Below are 24,300 nucleotides of genomic sequence, written 5' to 3' on the forward strand. Positions count from 1 at the left end.
TTGGCATACCCTAAATGGTCCGTCAAAATTTTGTCAATGCAGGTCTCGCCGACATCACAGATCATCTCGCAGCACTCCCGAACCGTCACCCTTCAATTTTTCAGCATTGTTTCTTCCACTTTAGCAATTGTTTTGTCTGAAACCGATGGCCATCCAAACACTGTTCGTCATAGACGTCTGTACGTCTGCGTTTGAATTCTATGCACCATTTGTTCACCTGTTGTATGCTCATACAGTTTTCTCCATAGACTTTGTGGGACGATGCCCTCCGCGATGGACCTCCCGAGGTCCTCCGAGTTGTGATACAACGGGCTCGAAACATCGCCGGAATCATCTTAGGGACCCTGGACTGAGGGTTCCTCCCATACTGCTCTCACCATTCAAATATTATTAATAAAGATGTTTTACTCTCTCTCTCTCTCTCCATAGACTTCACACAGTTGGGAATGAACGTCCAATGGCACAGTGTTTTTTGCGTACAAAAAACGAATTGCAGAGCATAATTCCCACCTGGCAGGAGAAGCGAGAGGGAGCTCTATCTTTAACGGCTGCCAAGCCAAGACTGAGCGCCGCAGACAGGTCGCTGGGGTGGGGACTGGGGGAGGGGGGAACCAAGCTACACGCCAGTGTCGCTGGACCCACGTAACAGCGCTCGTCGCAACTGCAGTTCCTTGGGAACCTTATTTTAAGGACAACTTTCATATTAATTCTTGGTAATGAGGCATTCTTAACATGAGAAGAAAACTGAATAATGATTGTGAATCTGAAAACATTGGTATTCTGAAGTTCATAGCACTGAAACACAGTTAAAGTTCAATATAAACACACTTCGTCATATTGAGGTTCTATATACATGGTGTTCTATTGGACAAGAGGTTATGAAAAGTTAAATGCTTTGTTATATCGAGTATTTCATTAAAACGAGGTTTAAGTGTATAACGAAATTTCGCTTCCGCCACAAGGAAATGCCGAGACAAAAAATGGAAACTCCTGAGGACGCATATGGTCAAATAATTGAACTTCAAGCGGCCGCTTGCAAACGCACCTCTCAAATCGCGGGTCGCTCGAGAAGAGCGACCCACCGCTGAAGTGTAGCCGGGTCATGTTCCGTATAAAGTCCCAAGTGCAATAAGACCCTGTCATGCCCTTTGTGCTTTAGGTGTGAGTGAAAGTGTGTTAAGGTGAGGCGGTGGCTGCATGAGTGCCACCTTCTCACACGAGCTGAGGGAAAGAGGGGAAGGGGAGAGAGCTCGCGGTAACGCGATCAGACGCAAGCGAGGGGCAGGGGGTAAGTTGGCGTGCTCGCGATTTCTGGCTGTAAGCGTGGCGGAGCGCATACGCAACTGCACACGCTGCGCTAAAAATAATCTGCCATGTGTTGAAAGAGTGGGCATGCCGAGACGACGTGGCATCATGTAAGTTGTCTTGCTGCGCATATGGTGTTGGAGGTTGTGCAATCTAGAGTTTCAGTGATTTGGTGGAGCGAGAGTCAGCCAAAGCGTTCGCTACTCACTGCCGGCGCTTTTCATGATACTGCAGCATCGCTACAGTATAGGCGACATTATCAGCCCTGGGGGCGAAGTGCACGCGAAAGCGTGGCTGGCTTCACTTAATTCGTACCACCAATGTGAAGATATCGTCGATGTGGAATGAAACCGTATCATTCGTCCCTAAATCTCAAATTCATCAAAATTAATTGTTTTCTCATTCAAACTAGCTTTTTTCAATTGCCCAATAATTCGAAAAATTTTGCAGCCCCTTTTCGTGCAATAAAAATTTATAGGCGACTGTACTTATTTGCAGAAAAGGTCGAATTTCAATACAACGACATTTCGATATAACAAAGCAAATTGGCAATTTTACCCACTCCGTTATATCGAGGTTCAGCTGTATGTTTGTACTAAAGCGATAAGGAGTCAGCAGTGGATTCCTGAAAAGATTGTTCATTTGAAAAGTTCGTTAATGTGGTGTTCACAGTAATGAGCCACAACTGTAAATTGCTTGAAATTATGCCACCTTCCCAACACAGCACTTGATGGCTCACCTCCTGATGGTAGGAATTATGAGCTGTCCCTCAACCTCGCTGAGGAAGACGTTGAGCTGCTGCTGAAGAGGCTCCTGAGAAGAAAGCAAGAGTAGAAAGAACTACAGTCAAACCTCGATATATTGAACACGGATATATCGAATTATTGCATATATCGAACACTTTCTATATCACCTGGAAAGTCGCACGCATTATAAATTTTTTTATTTTGAATGGGGTCGGGCGTAAAATGGATATATCGAATTCCGCCACCCCAGACCATGTGTGCTCTGTTCACAAGCAGTGAGCTTTCCCACAACACCCTCGAAGACATCGGTGGCATGATGGGCGTTCCCGATTGCTGTGCACTATAGCTGCACACATCGATCGTGCCGAGGGCGCCATTTAAACACAGCGGCCTACGCACACGGTGGCTTGGCTAGATCAACAATGTCAACGACGCAGTGCGTTTGCCGCACGAACTCCTCCTCTGTGCCACGCTCTGTGCCTGCCAGGTCTCGCGAGGACCGCCGGTTTACATCCACAAAGATGCGCGTCAGCGCGTGCTCACTGGGCTCACTCATAGACGCCTTGGCAGATGCCACTTCATACTTTGTTATTGAAAGTTTCAAAATGCTTCGATTGACGGACGTGGAGATTGCAGCAGAAGTAACGGCCCAACGAAGAGGATGCCGAGGTTGATCTCGCAAGCGCTGATGTTGCCCCGCTCCCGACTTCAACTGGGGCTGTAGGTGCTTTGGCCCTTCTATGCCGCTACTGCGGCGCAATAGAGGGCACCGGCCTATCGCTTGTGGATCGTTTAGACTATGTTGAGGACTCTGTGTTTAAGCCCGCAATAAGAAGCGGGCTACACTGCTGCAGTACTTTCAACCAAATAAATAATTACTTTGTATGAAGCTTCAAGTGAGTATTTATTGCGCCACGATTGGGGCATTATCGGGGATTGTTGTTTGAAGTGCACGTTCGGTTGCGCCTAGTGCGATTGGCCTAGGCTGCGTCGACTTCGCGCAGCTGACGAAGTTGGTGCGGCCTACGTTAATAATTGTGTGCGGCGCAATCGACCCTGCGCTCCCAGCGGATGAAGTTGGCACGGCCTAGGCCGATTGCGTGCCGCACAACCACACGCCCGCTCCGAACAACGATCCCCAATCACGCCCTTGGTTCATTGATTGATCTGCAGAAGTTTTTGACACGGTTTTTTAACGCGATTTTATATATTGAATTTTGGCTATATCGAACTATTTTGCGATCACCGTGCTGTTCGATAGATCCAGATTCAACAGCACTTGATGCCTCTGCTGCCAAAACACATGTCACAGTCAGCCAGGATGCGACATCAGTAATTCTGGAATTGCATGTTCAATGCAACAGCCAGCAATGTCACACTTCCCAGCTTCATGTTGATGCATTTTAGCTACCCAGAGTTAATCAGCTGTTTAAAAAAGTGAGAACAGGAATAGTAATCCTCAGAAACCAGATAACAATTCCATATCCAATGCCACTCAATTACTGCCACCCAGCGCTCCGTTGTACAAGACACTAGGCACCTTCCGTTTGCCATCCCGGACTGCAAAAAGCATTGTTTTGAACCAACGAATGTTGTCATTTGCAGCTTCTCAGACAGCCTTGGAAAGTCTAGGATGACAAATCGAAGAGAACTACTATAGCTGCATGTAACGAGTTTGACAAGAATTGTGCCAGCCAATCAAGAGTGAGCATTCTAGGTTCATGAGCGGCCACTTATGGTACATTTCACTGGTTCCTACTGCTCTCCGATTCGGTTTGCAGCGATAAGGAGCCCCCATGAGATTGCAGCCAGAGAAATTCTGCCCCAGCCAAACGTTGAGCTGCTCGGAGAGCAACTGGGGAAACTATGGGTGCAATTGGAGATCGTTGTTCGGAGCGCGAGTTCAGTTTTGCCTTACGCGATTGGCCTACCACGTCAACATCGTCAGTCGCTAGGCACGGCCGCGTTTCTGGCGACATTAAAATGATGACACACTCCTGCCAATCACTTTGAAACCAAGCACATCATCTGCCAGGAGCAAGAGGTGATGAGAGGCGTTCTGTTTGAGCAATTATGCGTTCACCACGAGACCAGCTTCGCATGGCACGTCTGGTGGATCGGATCCAAACAGCAACCTGGTGGCCCAGTCAGGCATTATGGTGCAACGACATGTTGTTGCCTTTTGAAAAGCAGGCCACTGTACTCGTTATGCTTTCTTTTTCTTTTTTCGCTGCTCACGACACCACCTAGTGACAGTGAATAGAAACCAATAATTATAAATTGTAGTAGTCATACGTATTACTACAGTCCACGCTTGTTACAACGGACCCGCGTACAAGAGACTTTTGGATATAAAGGACCGTATCTCAGCCTTAGTTTGTTCTACCTATATTATGAATGCAATGAAGTTCGCTTTGAACAGACCGCACTACAACGGACTATTGGCTACAGCGGACGAAATTAGTGGAAAATTTTTTTCTAAGTCGGGCTCATAAAACATACTTTTGCCGCATCGACTCGTGCTGACAACTGACTTGCAAAAGTCAGCCGATGATCGCAGCTCAATTTCACGTGCGCAAGGCAAGGAAAGTTCTACTCGGGCGGTGGCTGCTTATGACGCGGCCACCATCTCCTGGAAGCAATTTACAATGTGGACAAAGCGCTCGATCGCGTGGGCGCCGCATTTTAAAAGCGATCTGCGATGTGGACAAAGTGCGCCCACTGCCGGTGGCTCTGTATACACTGTGCTTTCGACTTTTAGTTTGCGTGGAAGCAAGACAGCACCAAGATCAATTCACTCACTGCTGCTGTCACTGTTGCCTTGCTTAATTTGCTATCGCAATCGATGCTTAGCCTTTCGGGCAAAACTGAGACTTTTTTGTTTGTTTTTTTTTTTTTTTTACTTTGGACATTCGTCACTCACTCTTTGCAATAAAGTTGTTTGACATCGTGACAAATGTTTCGGAATTGAGGCGTTTCGGATATTACGGATTTAGGATAAAATGGACGCTTTTGTCGGATTATCAGGATCCGTTATAATGAGAGTCAACTGTACGAGAACGTGTTTAAGCTTGAAAAGAAAAAAATAGATTTCTTTCATATAAATATTTTATGCATTAGAAGGCATATATTTATATATATATATATATATTAGAAAACATATTTATGCATTAGAAGGCAAAACAACAAATGAGGCTTGTCAACTTCCGGGGGGTTCAACGCTTGCCAATTGGCTGCTTTCTCCCACTTGTTCTGTTGCGAACAAAGATCTCAGATTCCCTCGCCCCCCACGTGGTCGGAATCCAGCTGGATCTCAATCACACTGCCAGCACTCTGAGCAGGAACGCAATGCTCTGAAGGAACCAGGAGAATATACTGTGAGCGCTTAATTTTGACCAGCCAAATGTAAAGCATGGCACCAGAGTGCTCAAGGAGCCCAGTCAAATGTACCATTAGAGTGCACTGTGCAGACTGAGCACAGCCTCAAGTAGTACAGAGATATGCTTGCGTGAAATAGTGTGCATTACAGCAACAGTCTCCAGGACGATGACTACAGCTGCAGCACAAACGCAACTGCTGTGTGCGTGTGCGCAAGAACTGACCTTGGCGTAGTTTCTCACTTCCTTGTTGTCGAGTGTTGCGGGGGTGAGGGGTGGCGGCACTGGGTTCAGGAACTTGGGGCAGGCCACGCTGAAGATCTCGGCAAAGATGCCCTTGTCCCTGCGCTCAATTTAACAGGCATGGCCCACAGAAGGATGGTCGTTGGGTGAGTTAACAAGCCCTTGTCCCTTTCCATTTGAAATGAAATCTTCAACCTTTCCTTCCTCGGTGTTAATCCGATTCATAAACGAAATAAGATCTTTATTACTTTCTCTATGTATACAAGATCTCTCTTCTTTCCCCCATTTATTTATTCGCAATTTCTAGATGAATTTGTACAAAAACTGCTGGGCCAGTAGCCAACTCAAACTGGATGAATTCATCCAGTTTGAGAGCCAGCAGGAAAAGAAGGTGATTGCTCTAGATTTCCCACCAAATCTGCCCGTGTGGTACAAAAATGCAAGCATATGGTACCTCATAAAATTACAGTATTCATAAAATTCACACACACACACCCCCTTCATTGGGTGAGAGTCGCCAGATACCTGCGAAATGCTTCACATAACACATAGTGTGTTGGAATTCTGCATCATCTTGTCACCCTTCTTTTTCATTGAGAAAAGTGTGTGTGTTCGAATTGGGCAAATACGGTAGCCCTACACGCAGCACCAGTAAACGTAACACTGCTGGTACTCACCCACGCTGCATCTTGTTCATTTGCTCCCCGTGCTTGTCCTTGAGGTGAGACAGGATGCTCTCGTCAATGCGCTGTGGGTGCAGCGTCAGACAGATGGCCAGCAGGGCGTACATCTTCTCCGTCTGCTTGTTAATCTGCACAAGGGGACCCAAATGAGTCAGCCCTAGGCGCACGCTGCTCCGAAAACTACCCTGATGGCATGTCGGATGTTGCCTAAATAAAGGGAGGCATGTAAGATGCCTCTTCCATCTAAAGCCTTGGCTCTTTCACGCCTGAATTTTAGTTCACGCAAAGTTTGGCAGTTTGCGGTGTGTCTTGCTTACCACCAAGTTTGGTTGGTGCTGTACTAGGCTATTTCATCCACAGTACAACTGCACATCGTCTATAAAGCACAAGAATTAATATGAGCTACAATTACTTTGCTTAAAAACCAGAAAAGTAACTAGTTCTCCTATGTAGATCCTGTCTAAACCAACAAACCCGTAATCATTGTCTACAAGAAATGAGAAATAACATGATTTACAATTAACTTCCAGGGAAACCGAAAAGAATAACTAGTTCTCTAATGTAGATCCTGTCTAAGCCCATGATACTGCAACGCGATTCTACACAAAACAAAATTATAGCAACTTGTTTACCTTTGTTTCTGCCGTGAAGAGTACATTTATACAAAAAAATAAATTAACTTGAGTTAGAAATTAGTCCAGTGATTAATTAAACAGTAATTGGTTTGTTGAGCTATTCGCAACAGGGAACTAGATTCAGCATGTCAAAAAAGCTACTATAGCTCTTGTGTTAAACTTCACATGCTCAAATTGGCTTTCTGAAATGTAGCATTGAGTGAATAAAAAATTACACATAAAGTGCTGTAGGCATGGCACCACCATGTGCTTCGTTTCATTAATAACAATGACTACACTTTGTTCTTAGCCAAAAGGCCAAGAAGCAGTGACTGTGACCAAAACTGTCGCATGCACACTATGGTCCCGCCACTGCACACATTCCTAACGTTTTCAACCTCGCATAACAATCACCAGACAAACTACTAGAGCCTACAGGAGTACAGTCAATGTCTGATTTTCCCAACGTGCCCAATAATTCGAACTGCTTCATGGCACCGTCTCGTACCCCATAGAGCCAATGTATAAAAATGTCGGAAATTTTGGATGCTCAAACCCTCCGCCATCTGATTTTCCAGACGTTTTACCCCTAACAGCAGGTCCAAAGTGGCATCCATCGGTGGCATATTGATTATCTCACAGCCTCAAACCTCAACCCTTGCATGCCTTTCTGCTAGCCGCAGCCAGACAAGCACCACGGCCACCGTATCGTATGGAAACCTCAAGCCAGCGCTCTTGCACGCCAATTCGTTGGGCAGCCGTAGCCAGCCATAGCTATGGCCATAGCCTTTTGTGTTTATCCACAGGTCATGTGATTGTGTTGTGCTTTTCATCAAGCGAATTTGCCGTTGACAGCGATGGCGCTGACTACACCTTCGTCATCTTTGCTCATGGCTTCAAAGAGTGCAGAGCTTTAACGTAGACTGACGAGGGAAAAGAAAGCAGCCATAACCAAGCAACTTGAAAGTGACCGGTCACAAGCTGACGCGGGCAAGAAGTTCGGAATTTCGAAGCAAACGGTTTTGTATTTCATGAAAAGCTAGTTGAAGATCTTGGAGTTGGCCAGAAAGTCAACTGGGGCTCAAAAAGAGAATGCGAGTCAGGGTGTCTACCCAAAAAGCTTGAGGGAGCGCTCCTCGTGTTGCTAACACCATGATCGCAAAGCAAATCCCGATCTTGGGTTACATTTTGAAGCAAAAGGCAGAGGCTTTCACGCTTCAAATGAATGTGAAAGACTTCAATTTCAGTAATGGGCGGCTCAGAAATTTCAAGCATTGCAATGACCTCAAATTCAAGAAGATGCGCCGGGAAAGTGGTGCCGTTGATGATTCAGCCATTACGCAGCATCGGAATGGAAAGCTGCAGTCTTTGTTGGAGCAGTTCGTGCCTGAGAACACGTCAACTGCAATGAAACTGGATTGTTCTAGAAATTGCTCCCAGAGAAAATGTTCGCATCTGCTGGTTACCCCTGCCATGGCGGCAAACACGGCAAAGAATGGCTGACCGTCCTTGTCGGCAGCAACATGTCGGGCAGCGAGAAGCTTCCGATGCTCGTCATAGAAAAATAGAAGAATCCAAGGTGTTTTAAGGGGGCAACCCTACTTGTCCAGTACGAGGTCAATAAGAAGGCCTGGACAACACAGCAGTAGGGTTGGGCAAATAGTGATTTTGGTCGAATATTTTCGAATCAAATATTGAATAGTTGCTGTTCAAAAATCTTGGATGTAAAGTGGCATGCAAGATAATTATTGGATATATGTAACTATTAACCCTACAAAACCAAACATATCATTTTTGATACGCTGAATTTAATGCCAGAAAAATCTGATTTAGTGCTAGAAACCCGATGTACAGCCCACACTAGCCTTCTTGATATACTAGAGGGAGTGTTCTGTTGTGAATAGTTCAGCAAATGAATTACTAATTAAGTATACTAATTAATTTTACTCTATTATTTTGCTGTTTTCTTCATACCAATAAACTCTCTATGACCAGAAATACACCGGGGCAAGTTGTTTTAATTTTCATTGACGTGAAATGGTGTTCGAGCTTTGTGGGGTTAAGTGGTCTAATTTGTGAGAATGAGACCACAATTAATTAAAGTATGACTTATTTATTGAAACACTAGGCTTCATTTTTAGAGGGAAGTTTGAGAAATACTTGCAAACTGCCGTTAGACTTCATCTTGCTGACCAACCAAGCTTCCACTATTTTGACAATGGTGATGTCATTCACTCATTTTATTGCTTTCTTTTGGAATATTATAGTTAAAACTTTTTGAAATGGTGCTTACGAGTTTTCTCATAAATAAACGTTTCTAAGAAATCATGAAGGTTATGGGAAATTTTTAAAGGTATCTATTTTTGTCAAAAACTTGTTTTACTAACTTACAGCCAAACTTGTTTTTCTAATTACAGTCAACATCCGAGTTTTCGAACTCCCTAGAGGTCGCGAAAACGTCTGAAAAATCGAGCTGTTCGAAAAAAATGAATGCATTACTTTTACTGCCCCTAAGGGCTCAAATCGCCACAGGCACGTCTAAAATAGCTCTGAAAGCATGCCAGAACACTTGTTAGGCGTATTAGTGTTCTTACTTTGACAGGAGAATGCGGGTGCATGCGTGTATAATTAAGGAACACATAGTGTGTCCCGTGACAATTGCGTCTTCGCATTCTTGGTATGTTTCACTGCAATACTGAGTGGATGCCTCACCGCGCAACACTACTGTATTAAAGCGAAGTTGTATTTCGGGAACTGGCATTATGCAACGCATTGTGCTTTCCAAGCTTTTAAGCAAATGGCGAGAATTACAAAGGCGGAGTTGGCACCATTGCTAACAGCGGCGAAAAAGCTTGGTAGTGAACATCGAAGTAGCTAGGCCTAGCATCGCCACGGTGGTGGCTACGGCTGCCAGCGGATCTATGTGCGAGAGTGCCTGTTCATGGTGGACAGATAATCAAAATGGTGGCGGCAGTGGCTTCGATCAAGGCCGTTTCGGACACGTGGTCCTGGCAAAATGTCTGGAAAATCGGACAGCAAAGGGTTTTTGAGTTCGAAATTGCAGACATTCTAGTACACTGGCTCTTAAGCAGTAGCACGACGGTGCCATGAAAGCGTCTGAATTACAGGACATGTCCGAAAAATCGCATGTCCGGAAAATGGGTCGTCGACTGTAATAGACAGTAAACAAACTTGCGACCATGAGTTTGCCAACACTTTGAAAAGCACGAATATTACAGCTGCGCTCGAAGCGAATATCGAACAACGTAATATTTGAAACTACTATTTAAAAATGCGAATATTCGCACAACACTACACAGCAGTTATTTGAAGTGTCGATTTGCAACTTAGACAGAAGATTTGAACATAAGAATAAAAAAGTTCTGCTGTTTGTGGACAACTGTGCCATGTGCATGACCATATAAAAGACCTAAAGGCTATACAGGTGGAATTTCTACCGCCGAACACCACAGAAATGGTGTAGCCGATGGATCAAGGTGTGATCCGCAATCTGAAGCTTCTGTAGAGGTCACTTGTGCTCAGCCACACAGTGCTGTGCTCAGACAGTGGCAAAAGTTACATCGTTGACCTTAGGTCTGCTTTCCACGTGCTTGCAGACTCGTGGAAAGCAGTTATACAACAGATGCTTCGCAACTGCATTTACCACGCATGCTTCACACTCGGCACCGAGATGGCCACCTTACCCTGACAGAACGACAGCGTGTGTGACCAAAGTCCTTCTATGTGGACTTTTAGTTTGACGACCTGTGTACAGCTGGCATTCTCATTCTAACCGGAATAACTTTTGAAGGATTTTCTGACACCGACAAAGATCTCGAACTCTGCGTGGAGTTAACAGACGACGAGATCGTTCGTCAAGTGACGGCGGATTTGAACGACTCCGACAATGAGAAAGAGCCAGCGCCTGCACAGCCGATGAGCTCTGCATGGACGTGAGCATTGACGATAGTATCAACGTACAACAATGATATGACCCGGGCTGAAATGGAAGCAAACATTATCCGTGCAAGCAGAACACCATGCAAATGAGGATCAACAATATTTTTGAGCCACTAAGGCAGTAACAGGCAGTGTTGACCCAGCTGAAGATAGCGCCAGCTACATTGACAGCACCTGCTGTCAGATTTTTAAAAATTTTATGAATGGCTCATTCCATTCCAGAGCCACCTCAATGATGCATTGGCAGAGCTGCGCAAACCCGATACTCCGTTCTTGACCTTCTCCATTTGAGAAACGCCTACAAAATGGTGTGTTTTCTGCATGCATTCGTTTTTTCTGACTGCCCAATTTTTCGGACGTTTTTGTGGCCCTTTGGGAGTGCGAAAAATCGGACCCTGACTGTACCTACACTACTCAGCGCAACACAATAAAGACGTAACAGATCTGCTCAGAGTCCCAGTGTGGGACAGAAAAGCATGCGCACCTGGTCGCCCTGGTACGTGCGTGTTGGGAAGAGGTGCTTGGTGCGCTGAATGTAGACCAGGATGTTGGAGAAGGTGCGGATGGAGTCTGCATAGCGCCGCATCATCAGGTACGCAAAGCCCACATAGTAGTAGGTCGTGATCTGGCAAGCCGGAACCCGGGAGTACAAGCTCTGCAAAGAAGTATGCGCAGGGACGGGGCTTGCAGCAGTTGCAAAGACAGAAGTGAGCTTGTGGGAGGGCAGCCCTCCAAGACCAGCTTTAGCTGGTACGCACATGTTCTAGAATTATTGTTTCAGCAGAGTACAGAAAGAAGGAACAAGAATGGTATCACTGGTCATTGCATCTAGTGGCACTGTGTTCGAACTGGAACACACTAGCACTTTTTCTAGTCTGTGACACTCTCTAACAAAGGTAAGTATACTAGCCATGGGGAAACTAGACTGTCACATCCTCTTATGTTTGTCTCCCTCACACGACTCTTGCGTATCCTGATGAAGCTTAGCTTTTCTGCAAGACATACATGTGACAGCAGTAGCTAGTGCCTTAGTTATGCAGCTACATATGGTGAGAGCTAGCGAACACTCCACCGCAAGCTCTACCTGACGGCGAGGAGCAGAGTGTACTTCATGCGACATTATGCATAGTAAAACAGTGTATATGCCAACCTGCATAGCCACAGTCGGCACAGCTAAGTTGGCTGACGCCACGCCAGTGGAATTTTTAAATTTGATACGCCAGTGGATAAGAGAGAGGCAAATCATTTGCAGCAGAGCAACAACTAAAAATGCATTCAAGCATGTACTTAATATTCTTTCCTGGAAGGATGGTAGCACAAACACTGACCCCATGTCATCTATCACAACTAATAAAATCACCAATTCACTTTCCAGATGAACCCTCAGAGTTGTCTTAAATTTAGGTTGCTCCAGCAACAACACTTTGCCTCATTTAAAAGCACACGCAATGTGCTGCACTGGCACCTTAGGCACCACATACATGCTGCACCAACACTGCATGAACTTTCTTTAGTACCATTGCAGTGAATTGTACATGGATTGAGCGGGCCTTTAAGCACAGGGTATACTTGGAAGCTGGACAATCACCTACCTTCTTGTTGAGCTCGAGGTTCTCAAGCACCTTGACGGCCTGGTAGTAGTCGCCGAGCAGCGAGTGTAGACGAAGTAGCCCCACCAGGCTGAAGTAGCCCAGCATTTTGTAGAGCGGGTGCTGGCCAAACTCCCCGGCCACGCTGTCGGGATCCCCTGCCACATGAGATCAGCACGACAATAAACTGAGCGTGTCTCATTGTGCCAATGGTTAACTTAAATTCTGCATGATAGCCTGTGCAGTGGGCAAGTCATGCATATTCGTTACGTGCAAAATTTGCAGCTTTTCTGGCTATCGGCTTCAGCATCATTGCAAAGGGCTCCAAATACCCGAGCTGCATGCTTTGCGCAATGTGCTAACAACAGTGTAGAAGACAACCTGGTAGCAAACAGACACATCCCATAAAAAAACGCAATGGGGCACCTCACCTCCCTGGGTGTACACCTCCAGCTGGAGATTGATGTTAGACTTGTCGACGAGAGAGTGGAGCACGTTGAGGACACTGTGAACATTCCAGATCTGAAACCAAGAGCATCTTTATTGAAGAGGCCAGCTTCCAGGAGTTACATTCTCCTGCCTATGCTCATAACTAGCAGCTGTTCATATGATGGCACCTACATACATTTGCCAACGGATAATTCGGACCTGCTCGATTATTCGGACAGCTCTGTGGCAGCGCCACTGTCCCCAGACTTAATGTATAAGGACGACCAAAATTTCAGAAACATTACAGTGCATCGTGTGACCATTTGGACTCCGACTGCAGGGCAGTGTGTTAATTCGGCCACTGAGTTGAGCAGAAATAGCAATCTTTTCATTTTGATATTGTTGCATGCAGATTGCACGTTTCCTTTGGGTGATGTGCGCGGGCACCTCAACGAAGAAGACGAACTCCTCTCCTCCCGAGTCTCCAGCTGCCGGGTGAACCAGCCAGTGCTGCACTTGTTTTTGGAAATATACACTGTAAACAGTCCTTAGTGTTCAATCTATTGTTCGCGTAACAATACGTCGCTGGCACGATCATTGGCCATGTCGATGGCGTTTCGAAACAGAAAACAGCGAAGCCTAGCCGATCTAGTAGTCTCCGACTGAGCCCAAAATGCACAGCAAGCCAAGCCACGAAGCCATAAAGACTGCATTTGCAATTTGAATGATTTGTCATGTGTGTTCCGTTTCGCTGTTCATGGTTGGCTGATTTCGCTGATAACATGGATGTAGCGTCCCTCTGACCACTGGCGAAGAGGGAAAAGAAACGCATTGACGAACTTCGGATGTATTCTCGGACGATAACTTTCGAAGATATCACTTTTGCCAACAGTTCGCATGCCTAGCACCGGACACGTCCACGGGCAGCAGTGTCTCCACAGTGATAAGGTGGTGTGTGCTTGGTACTATGCTTAGAATGCAGTCACTCATAGATGCCAATGCATCTTGCACTAGTCATGAAGGATAGCGTGCTTGGCATTATGCCTGGAATGCTATTGCTCGTAGATGCCGATGCATCTTACGCTGGCCATGCAAAATTGAAGGTATCCCCCAAAGTGATGACTCGAAAATATGGCAAATTTTTTTTGTCACTTGTGCAATAGCCATATTCTGGTGGATCTAGTATTTCGGAGCCCCAATTATTTGAATGTTTTTGGTGGTCACCATCGAGGTCACCACAAATTATTGGTCAGCAACTGTAAACACGGTCCCTTCCTCGGTCACAATTCTCCGAGATGAATTTTAAGCAAATTACTCCAATCAAGCATAATAGTGCAGCGAGCAATTAAGAGTGAGCAATTAAGCTCACAAGTGTCCCATTGTAGACATATCCAATTTCATCTGATAAATATATCCGTTGCCAGGATCTGCTGTCCACCAGTACGCCGTCACCAGCGTGCTGGAAGGAAATACACACAGACTCTCCTGTCCCAAGTTTTGTTACAGCTTGTCAGCAAGAGTACAATACACATAAACATAACAAAAACAAAGTTTCACCCTGGCCATCTCAGCCGTTGCTGCCTCCACTCACCTTGGGATTGCTGTTGAGAAGCTCAATCTCCTCTGTAGTCTTCTTGCTCACGTTGCTACGGTACTGGCTGAATGACTGGAACTGCATGCACAGAGACAGATTCCCATGGGTCAGGTGACCTGGCTCTTACTAACTGATGTGACAAGTCAGTCAGTTGTTGGGCTGCTTCGTTCCTTATGCCAAGAGAAAGAATTAGCACTGATGTCTGGCATTATTCAAGATCCTTGCATGGCGTGTCTGAATGAGGAGCCTATAACAATGACATATTGTTGCCTGTTTTCTGTCGCACTGTGCTAAGTCCTAGAATTTCCTCTGCATTCGTCTAGTACACTTATTACTAGTCACTACACTTTATCATAAAGTAAAGATCAACTGCCCATTGCCGACAATGGCTCGAATGATTTTGTACTTTTTTTGTGACAGAATTTGAATTATTTAAACTTATTTGCAGTAAATAGCAACAAAGGTTATGCTCAAAAGGAAAAAAAAAACTGATTGGGACAGCTTGAGAGGGCCTGCTTGCCAAATTTAGTCGCGTTGAACATGAACTGCAACATGGTGCCTATGTTCAAAAGGGCCCCAAGACTGCACGGCAGTGCTGAAATAAAAAAAAATTGATTGACTTATTAAATACCAGCACAGCAAAACCTCAAAAAATCAGATAATTAAGACTAATCCTTTGGTCCCAGAAGCCGTATGCCATCAAACTCGTTAATTAGGATGTATTTATTCAGTAGATAAAGGTGGATTGCTATAGCAAACATTCATTCATTGTTTTCGTGATACCCTTGAAATTCAACGTTTGTTGAATTTGACTATTTTTTTCGGCCCTGTGAAATCACAGTTAACAAGGTTTTACTGTAATTAAAATGGTGTTTATTCTTCAATTTCTTGTATGTCAGTGCCGGTGTGCAATCTTGGCGCCCCGTAGACCACAAGTCCTGCATTACATCTCATACTGAATGCAACTGTACATCCTGCCAAGTTGAAAAATATGTTCTAAATAAGTTCATCGCACGCCTCTGTTGCATGAAGCAGGCTAGAGGACTTAAAACACAGTCAAATGATAAACCTCTCTCTTTAAGTGAATGCACGCAATGGTCATAGAACACACACTCGTCGGCATACAATTGACACTCAAACAAAATATGCTTTGTGTTTTCGATTGAGCCACAGTTGTTGCAGTGTCGACTTGTCACTTGACCAAAGCGGTACCGTAAGCCATTTCCATAGGTGGTGTTCAGGCGAAGGCGATGATATAGAGTTTCCAGATGGTGAGGAATGCTGGATGGGAGTCAAGATCTGAGATGTGGGTCGTTTGAGTAAAGGAAAAGATAATGGTGGGTTGGCAAACTCCAAAGCCAATCCTTTTCTTCAGAAGCAGATCTTTTGGCTATTTGGGAAGCATCACATCCAGTGAAATAAATCCACTTATAGTTTTGGTGTTAAAAGACCTTTGCGTGCCACTTCATCTACTTTTTTGTTGGCCAGAATACTACAATGAGGGTATCCATTGAAATGTGATACAGTGGCCTGATACCACAGTGGCCAAGTGATACAAGTAGGCGATGACGAAAGAAACGGGCTCATGATTTTTTTTTTAACAGACTGCATAATGTTTGTAGTGCTCCTTTAGAGTCAGTGAAAATCGCCCATTGGTCAGGCGTTCGGCACAGTATATAGAGGACAGCTTCTTTGATGTTGTGAAGCTCTGCTGTCGTTGAGGATGTCCACTGCTGCAGCTGATAAGAAAGCATTTGTCTTGTTGAGGGCACATAAAAGCCACAGTAGGAAGTTTCCCGAATGGTTGAGGCATCAGTGTAGATGTGCGTGTGCTGAGTATATTTTTCAGCTAAGTAGAGGAAAATGGTCTGCAGTAACGCAGCCTGCACTCTTAGGCAAAGTTACACCGTTTGGCTTGCCCCTTTTGCTACACAACAGTAATCGTTATCTGCCTTGATGTGTTTCCTTTCTTTAATGCCGCGAGCCCGGTACTTTCCAGTAACGAACAACACGCGCATTATCAGCATAGAACAGTTTACACCCTTTGGAGTGCCCCTTCTGATAACGCGCGTGCCGTTCGTTACTGGAAAGTTCCAGGCTCGCTCGCAGCTTTAAAGAAAGGAAGCGCATCAAGGCAGATAACGATTATTGTTGTGTGGCAGAAGGGGCAAGCCAAAGGGTGTAACTTTGCCTAAGAGTGTGTGGCATGCGACTCTTTGTCCCATTTACACCGGGTACAAACTGGTTTATATCTAGAGGCGAAGGTGCCCAGGGAGGAAAGATCAGAGTACTATTCTGTCACCCTCATGCACCTTTCACGCAGCGAATTCTGTTACTTCACTGTAGGACGGTGCATACATTGAAGCACTCTACCGCTACATGCCGTTGCCCCCCTCAGTCAGAAAACTCAGTGCCCATTTTCTTTTAATTTATTCCTTTTTCCCCCTCTCTCCCGTCTTTCTCTCTCCAATTCCCTTCTCCACACAGAGTGGCATGTCAGCGATGTCTATACGCCGGCTAAAATCTCTGCCTTTCACTCGTTGGGTCACTCGTTGACGGGACCACTAAGCCTAATCCTGGTGTACGCAGCTCGGCGGCTCTATCGCTCGATGCCTACAGTCGCTCATCTTCGATTTGCAGTTCGCCCTCAGTGCCTCTCGATCTTTCAGCCACTCTTCTGATGTTTTGAATCAGTGATGACCTTCCTTTCTTGCTGTACTTATGTCGGCACACAAACTTTCTCGTTGACATCACGGCAAGTTGCTTTCACGTCCGACAGGACAAAATGGCGTCTGCGTAAGTGACTCAGACGAGCTGCAGACGATGCTCTCAGCCAATCGCATAGCCGCTTTTCATCACGTGCCCTGAGCAGCCAATAGTGACTGGCATTTAATCATTTTTTCGCAGCGTTTCTCTACTGTTACCGGTGACTGGAGAGAAGCGCTGGCATGCGAAAATTGAAGACGAAAAACTGCTCTTTCAAATGATACCAACATGGCCGCGAGCGGAGCTATAGCGTGGAAGCTGCGCGTTGTTGAAATTGCACCGTTTTCGGTTCTACATCTACACAAATTGAGCTACCTTTCATGCAAAAAAATGACATTGTGGTTGAAATAGATATGTTTCAGATATGAAACTTTGGAGATTAGTAGAATAATGAACGTTCATTCCGAATATAGCATTTTCCAAAATTCGATTTTTTCGCGCTTTTTCAGTGCCAAAGACTCGTGTCCCCCCTTAAAGAACTCTCGCTTTTTTTGTACATCTTGCCCCAGGCAAGTCCATCAGCATTGTTTCTTCCATGTTACAGTGAAAAGGGGGACAAATGGAAAAGCCATGGCAAACATCTTGAGGAGCTCTTGCCACTGCCCTCTTACACAGCTTCAACAACAGCGGGCGGTACAAAGCATGCATCATGTGAGAGGGTTCACCGAATAAAGTAAGTTACAATAGTTTCAAATGTATATGCGTAATTTGCACACAGATAATAACTTTATAGGAGTACTGACAGAAATTTTGAAGTCGAGATAACTTGTGAGATCAACTTATGTTGTGGGGTTCTCACCCATGCTCTTGGAACAAAGGAAAGACAACACATAGTGCAAACAATCACAAGGGCATTTTATTGCACCTTTCATAGACTAATGCCTGCTAGCCGAGTTGCTATCCACTAAACATGCCGCTTGGCACGCGACAAATCGCGGAAGTCCGGCTCACCATGACCGGATAACGAGCGAATATGATCGTCCCATGCTGGACACTAAACCCCTGGTCGTTCGCACGTACGTTCACGCGAACAGTGGAGTGTTCGAGCAATCGTGTTTGTCCATTCCGGGGCAGGCTCCGCAAGACGGTCTCACAGAAGTATGGATTGGTGCACGCGCAGAACGTCCGCGTTGCTTTCCGACCCCGAGCCAAAGAGGAAGAGCCTTCTCCTCTTTGTGCCCAAGCAACCTCACTGTTAGGTGGCATTAGCAAAGCCACACTTGCACCATCTCTAGTACTGCGCTTCAACCAGACCGACTGCTGCGGGCACCAGGCCACGCGGCGAAGCCGTATTACAGGAGACGGGAGCTATGCGGGAAAACAACATATCAGGGGACGCGTGAGAGTCGCGCATCCCCACAATTTGGACACACAGACATCGTCTACAAAATATCAATGGCGAATACAGCTTAGAAATCATATTAAAGTACATGCGAGCAGCCAACCACAAAGCGCAGCACCTGGCGGGCCATGACATCAACAGAGAACGACAACGGAGAAAAAATGCTGCATCATGAGTCTGTGTTGGCTACCTTGCTGCTTGCATGCGCTCTCCTTCTCAGTTGTTGCTTGTAGTGGCACGCTCTCCATGTCGCTGCAACAGTTTCTGCCATGTCTGTCAGAAGGTTTCCCACACTATCGCTTAACTGTGCTGCACTGACCACAGACAAAGTGCGAGTACAGCGCAATGCTGCATGTGTACGGCGTCATTGACTTGTGCCAAACACATTCAGGGTTGGGTATACAGTCAGCAACCAATTTTCCAGATGCCCGATTTTTCGGACATGCCCAATAATTTGGTTCTTCCCCATAGAGTCGATGCATAATGTCTGAAATTTCGAATGCAAAAACCCTTCAACGTCCAATTTTCTGGATTTTTGCCATGACTGAAGCGACATTGTTGAAGCCACCACTTCCACCGTTTGAATTACCGTGCCACCTCGAACACGTGCCCTCGCACGCCGATCCAGTGGCAGCTGTATCCACCACAGTGGCAAAGCTATGCCTAACTGCTTCGATGTTCCTTATCAAGCTTCTTGCTTTTCAGTGCTGTGTTTTTCGTTTAAATAATTTGCCACTTTAGCAACGGCACCGACTCCACTTCTGTAATCCTCGCCAATGGCTTCAAAGCTCAGAACGCATGACGCGTTGTATAATGCCGGTTTCTGAAAGTCAGCTTCTCCTCAATACACAAATGTTAAGCGGTGAAGCCTACGCAGTCATGCGGTGAAGCATACTAAAGGTATGAAGAGGCGATTGTCACTGGACACAGTACGTATTCCTCAATTATACAAGCGTGCACTCTCACAGTACGAGCACCGACATGTGCAATATGTTGAATGGCAGGCCTTCAGATCTATTTTGTACATGCCTGTGGCAATTTGACCCCTTGGATGCAGTAAAAAGCATGCACTCATTTTTTTCGGACTGCCCGATTTTTTTGGACGTTTTTGTGGCCCCTACGGAGTTCGAAAGATTGGACAACTGTAGCGATGCAGAATTTTCCCCGTAACAAGTGCCAGACACATGGTGCGATTTTGCATGCGATCTGTCGTTTGACCATTCGCACCAGCACACTGGTTCCGACAGCATGCGATGAAGGGATTGCACGGTGCATGCACGACCAACTCGCTGGATGTGGCTGCGTCGGTTGGATGGCCACAGCCAATGGTAGTGCCGCTAGCGTGTACATCATGGCCACGTAGCAGACCCGGCAGGGTGAAGCTGGCAAGCAAGTTCCTCGGCGCTCCGATCGTCACGGTGGTTCTTTCTTTACTCCCTGGTCAAGACACTGGCCTCTTTCATCGCTGACAGCAGCAGAAAAATCGGCTGTAATTTGTTTTTGACACAAAATAACTTATCGAATAAAGTGACCTCGAAAGTGTGCATGCTATAAAACGGTGTGTGAAACAGTAAATCGTTGCCATGATTTCAACTAGCAAGCACTCAGCACAGTCACCACAGCAATGGTCTATGCAAGCCACTTCGCATAGACTGGCGTGCTTTCTCATCGCTACCAATGGCGTCATGAAAACGAATCATATTGTCACTCATGAGTGACATATATGTGCAGAAGTTGATTGTGTTAATGAATATAGACAGTTTATTACGAGCTGCGAGTGAATCGCAGGGGCTGTCGGTGCCTGATGCAGCAGCCAGCGAGCAGGGCTCATACCATTTCCTAGCGATTGCCAGCTCACATGGCTTGCTAATTTGCTACCGTCAGCGTCGACACGCGGCAGAAGTGGACCGAGTTCGTTTGCACGTTATTAAGAGGAGACAGATCTGCTTACTTCATTTCAAACGTGCATGCTAACAAAACCCGCCAAGCTTAGCGTGGTGCGATCCTCCACCAAGACTACGTACTCACAAACCTGGTGCTATGCCAGCTATTTACCCCACCTTGTGTAATGCTCCAGAATATGCTTGATTCCCAAAGCATACTCAATGACAGGTTCGTACTACTTGCAGCTGTGCATATGCATATTGATAGCTGTCGTTGGCTCCAAATTCCCAGTCACTCCTTTGTAGTGAATCAAATTGAAAGTGTTTGGCCATGTTGGCGTTGACTCTCGTATGCAGGAAATTGTCGCTGCTGGACGATGAAAAAGAGGACAACAATGGTGGCGAGGCCATCACAAATCCTGAACAGGCTAGCAGCTGAACAAGCAACATGAAGCTCGCTCGTTGGCGCGTGCACTTTATAGCTAATTCACTAGGTACTCATTACAGCAAAAAAGATTGAAAGTTTTTGTTTCAGTACGAATTTAAATTTATATGCATGAAATGTAGTAAATTGGTAGGCAGGAACAGTGTAGGGAGTGAGTGAATTCAGTAGTTCAAGCAGACCAGCACATAACATCAGAAGAAGAAAAAGCGTTTGTCCAACATTGCACATCAGAAGATTAGGACGGAAGAAAAAAAAAAGGATGTGGGAAAGAAAATGCAGGCAAAAAAAGGAAACGCCCAAAATAATGGTAGCGCCACAAAATTCGAATGCCTCTATATTTGATGATTTCAAACCTCCGGAATCTGATCTATGACCTTCTAACCAAGAGGCTAAGCAAGGTGATGATGGGCGGCAGATGAAATGCCAGCCACCACTTTAATTCAGCTTTTTTTTTTCTTTCCGCGATTCTCGGTCATTCCTTTACCACATAAGGAAATATTATGTGACCTAGATGTCGAAGATATCGCACTACGGAGCCAAAATTCCCCTTGGTGCAGCGCAGCCATAATGGAACCATTATAAAGAGGAGAAATCTGAGCTTCAGATAGACACGCCATATTTTGTTGTGGAAAAGTAAAACAGAGACGATGGAACAAAAATTTTTTTAAGAACTAGCATCACGATTCGGTACTGCTGCCACACGGACACAGGAAGCGCCCATACAGGCTGACGCAGATTTGAATCCCTGGCGTGCGATTCATACACATTTTCATAGAAGCAAGCTGTGCGTTTGTCTCAGCAAAGTTTGGCGATCATGGTAGCAAGTGCCACTGGCTCATGTTAACTACGTTAACACATCCTAAATACAAAATTAGAGAACTTACAATTCAAAATGGCAGAATGGTTGTCCCGAAAGAAGAAGAGAAGGGGCATAGTTACATGAGTGCACCCGCCCCCACCCCTTACTGGTTGCAAGAAGTCCATCCATCAAGAATTTCTGGGGAGGACCCTGCCGCGGCACTTGCTCGCCTCGATAATTGGGTCTTACCTGATAAATAAACTCGTCAATGAGCTCCCACAGCCACTGGTTGGGAAGAACCAGTGCCACAGGTCCATCAGTGCCTGCAAATGAAGAACAAAAAGGAAAAAAAATGAATGGACCTCAAGGGCTTAGGGATCTCTCAAAAGAAGCCATACCTCACAAACTGTGAATTAATTATTAAATAATGCGGCTTTATATCCCGAAAGCGTACAGTGGACTATGAGGGGCACCGCAGAAGCGGGCTGCAAACTAATTTTGACCACCCAAAGTTTTTTTATGTGCCCACAGATCACAGTACAAAAGCACAGTTGCATTCCACCCCTATTGGAACACCCCCGTGGTGTCTAGGGATCGAACGTGCACGCTCGTGCTAGGCAGCGCAACAGCATAGCCGCTGAGCCACCGCGGAGGGTATGGCACATGTATGCACGGTTCGACTGTAATTCTTCCATGTTTTCCGCCAACGCTGTCATGCATTTAGGGTGAAGAAAAAGAAATCTTTCTTTACCACCATGACTGCTACTATTATGAGATTCGAAGGCACGTCCCTTCGGCACGTGATAGTGCAGCACGATAGTGCACGTGATAGTGCGCCGATTTGGTGCTTGGCATAAATTTGTGTCCAGTTTAGCATGCCATACAGGTTACAAGATTGGTTGCATGTGTGCACATATTTTAGAGGCCATAAGAGGCAATGGTGCAGTGCATGAGAATGACATTGTCGGCATTGCAGAGGACAAAATGGGTGTTTTTTTTCTTTTTTTAGAAGGTGGCCATATCTGCTTGTGAGAGCCTGCTGCGGAGAAATAGCCGAAGTCTGCTGACTTCCCCGCAGGCGTCAGGCAAGCTACAGCTGTATCTTAAAGCCAGGAAAATCAGTGAAAAACTCTCAAATGTCGGTCACTGCAATACGAAAGTGAATGGTTGAGCAAGGTAGCCAGCCACCAGTTCTCGGCAGAAACCAGCGCACTACTGAAACACCGCCTCGACGTTGTCAGTCGACGTTGCCAGGAAAAGTGGGCTACGTCGTCGTTGGCGTGCAGTGATTCATGTTTCTTTCCCACGTGCAGAACGCCAAGCATCCGCAGCGAGATGCCTGGTGGACGAGACTCGTGGCTACAAACTGTGGACCGTCTGGGCCAGTAATTGGCTTGGGCTACTAATTATACAATGCTGCCTACATGGCACCTGCACAATGTTAATCAGCCGACTGCTCTGACATTACAAACCCTATTAGTGCCAGCTTTATCGCAGGCGACTCACCTACAGCGTCCCTTCCTTTTTTATTACTTTTTTTTCTCTGGCTTATTTTTGGTTATGCAAGAGGGACAAAATGACACAGATAATGGCAAATGCTCTTTCAGCATGGTCCTCCCATTCCTACCAGACGCCAGTGACATTGCAGGACAGAAATGCAAAAACAAACTGGTACGTCAGGGATGCTCAAAGGGTTAAATACACTCGTTAACAGCAGGGTCACACTTGGGTCTAGATAAATTTCAGTGTTGCTACACGATACCGCCAGTCTAAGCTTAACAATAAATAAGACATAGGATGAAGCTGGCAGAGCTCCAGAGCTATTAACACACTGTACCTGCCATATTTAGAAATTCATTGTAAAATGCCTGACATTTAAGTGCTTGTTAAGGATTCCTGTACAGTCTAAGCTAGTTACAACGGACCCGCGTACAACAGACTTTACAATATAATGGACCATATTTTAGCCTTAGTTTGTTCTACCTATTCTATTAATGCAATGAAGTTCGCTTTTAACAGACCACATCACAACGAACTATTGGCTACAGCGGACAAAATTAGCGACAATTTTTGTCAAAATCAGGCGTATAAAATGGACTTTTGCCATGTCGACATGGGCTGGCAACTGACTTGCGAGGGTCAGCCTACAATTGCGGCTCAGTGTCGCGCATATGATGGAGGAAGGCAGGGCAGAAACGCGCCACCTCTTCAACTGCTTTGGCGGCGCGTTTCCTCTCCTCCGTTGGCTGCTGGTTACGGCGTGGCCACCGTATCTTGAAAGCGACCTGCAATGTGGACAAAGTGTGCCCAGTGCCGGTAGCTTTGTATGCACTGTGCTTTCAACGTTTAGTCAGCGCTGAAGCGAGAGACAGCACGAAGGTCAATTCGCTCACTGCTGCTGCTGCGCTTATCTTGCCTAATTTGCTCTCACAATTGATGCTTTACCTTACGGGTGAAACTGCAACTTTTTTATTTGTTTTTTACATTGGACATTCTTCACTCACTTTTTGCAATAAAGTTGTTAA

General features: G+C 45.7%; 1 protein-coding gene across 1 annotated transcript in view; it reads right to left on the minus strand.

Moving 5' to 3' along the window:
• eIF3l (eukaryotic translation initiation factor 3 subunit l) overlaps positions 1-24,300 on the minus strand; it is a 45,296-nt gene that overhangs the window by 12,827 nt on the left and 8,169 nt on the right. The window contains exons 7-14 of the mRNA XM_075702425.1: positions 22,025-22,098; positions 14,538-14,618; positions 12,949-13,039; positions 12,521-12,675; positions 11,413-11,583; positions 6,349-6,482; positions 5,654-5,771; positions 2,045-2,118 (exon numbers count right to left, since the gene is read on the minus strand). Coding sequence (XP_075558540.1) covers positions 2,045-2,118; positions 5,654-5,771; positions 6,349-6,482; positions 11,413-11,583; positions 12,521-12,675; positions 12,949-13,039; positions 14,538-14,618; positions 22,025-22,098 — 898 coding nt within the window. The remainder of the gene's footprint in view (positions 1-2,044; positions 2,119-5,653; positions 5,772-6,348; positions 6,483-11,412; positions 11,584-12,520; positions 12,676-12,948; positions 13,040-14,537; positions 14,619-22,024; positions 22,099-24,300) is intronic.

This window comes from Dermacentor variabilis, chromosome 8, assembly GCF_050947875.1.
Source record: "Dermacentor variabilis isolate Ectoservices chromosome 8, ASM5094787v1, whole genome shotgun sequence".
In the NCBI taxonomy this organism is placed as follows: domain Eukaryota; kingdom Metazoa; phylum Arthropoda; class Arachnida; order Ixodida; family Ixodidae; genus Dermacentor; species Dermacentor variabilis.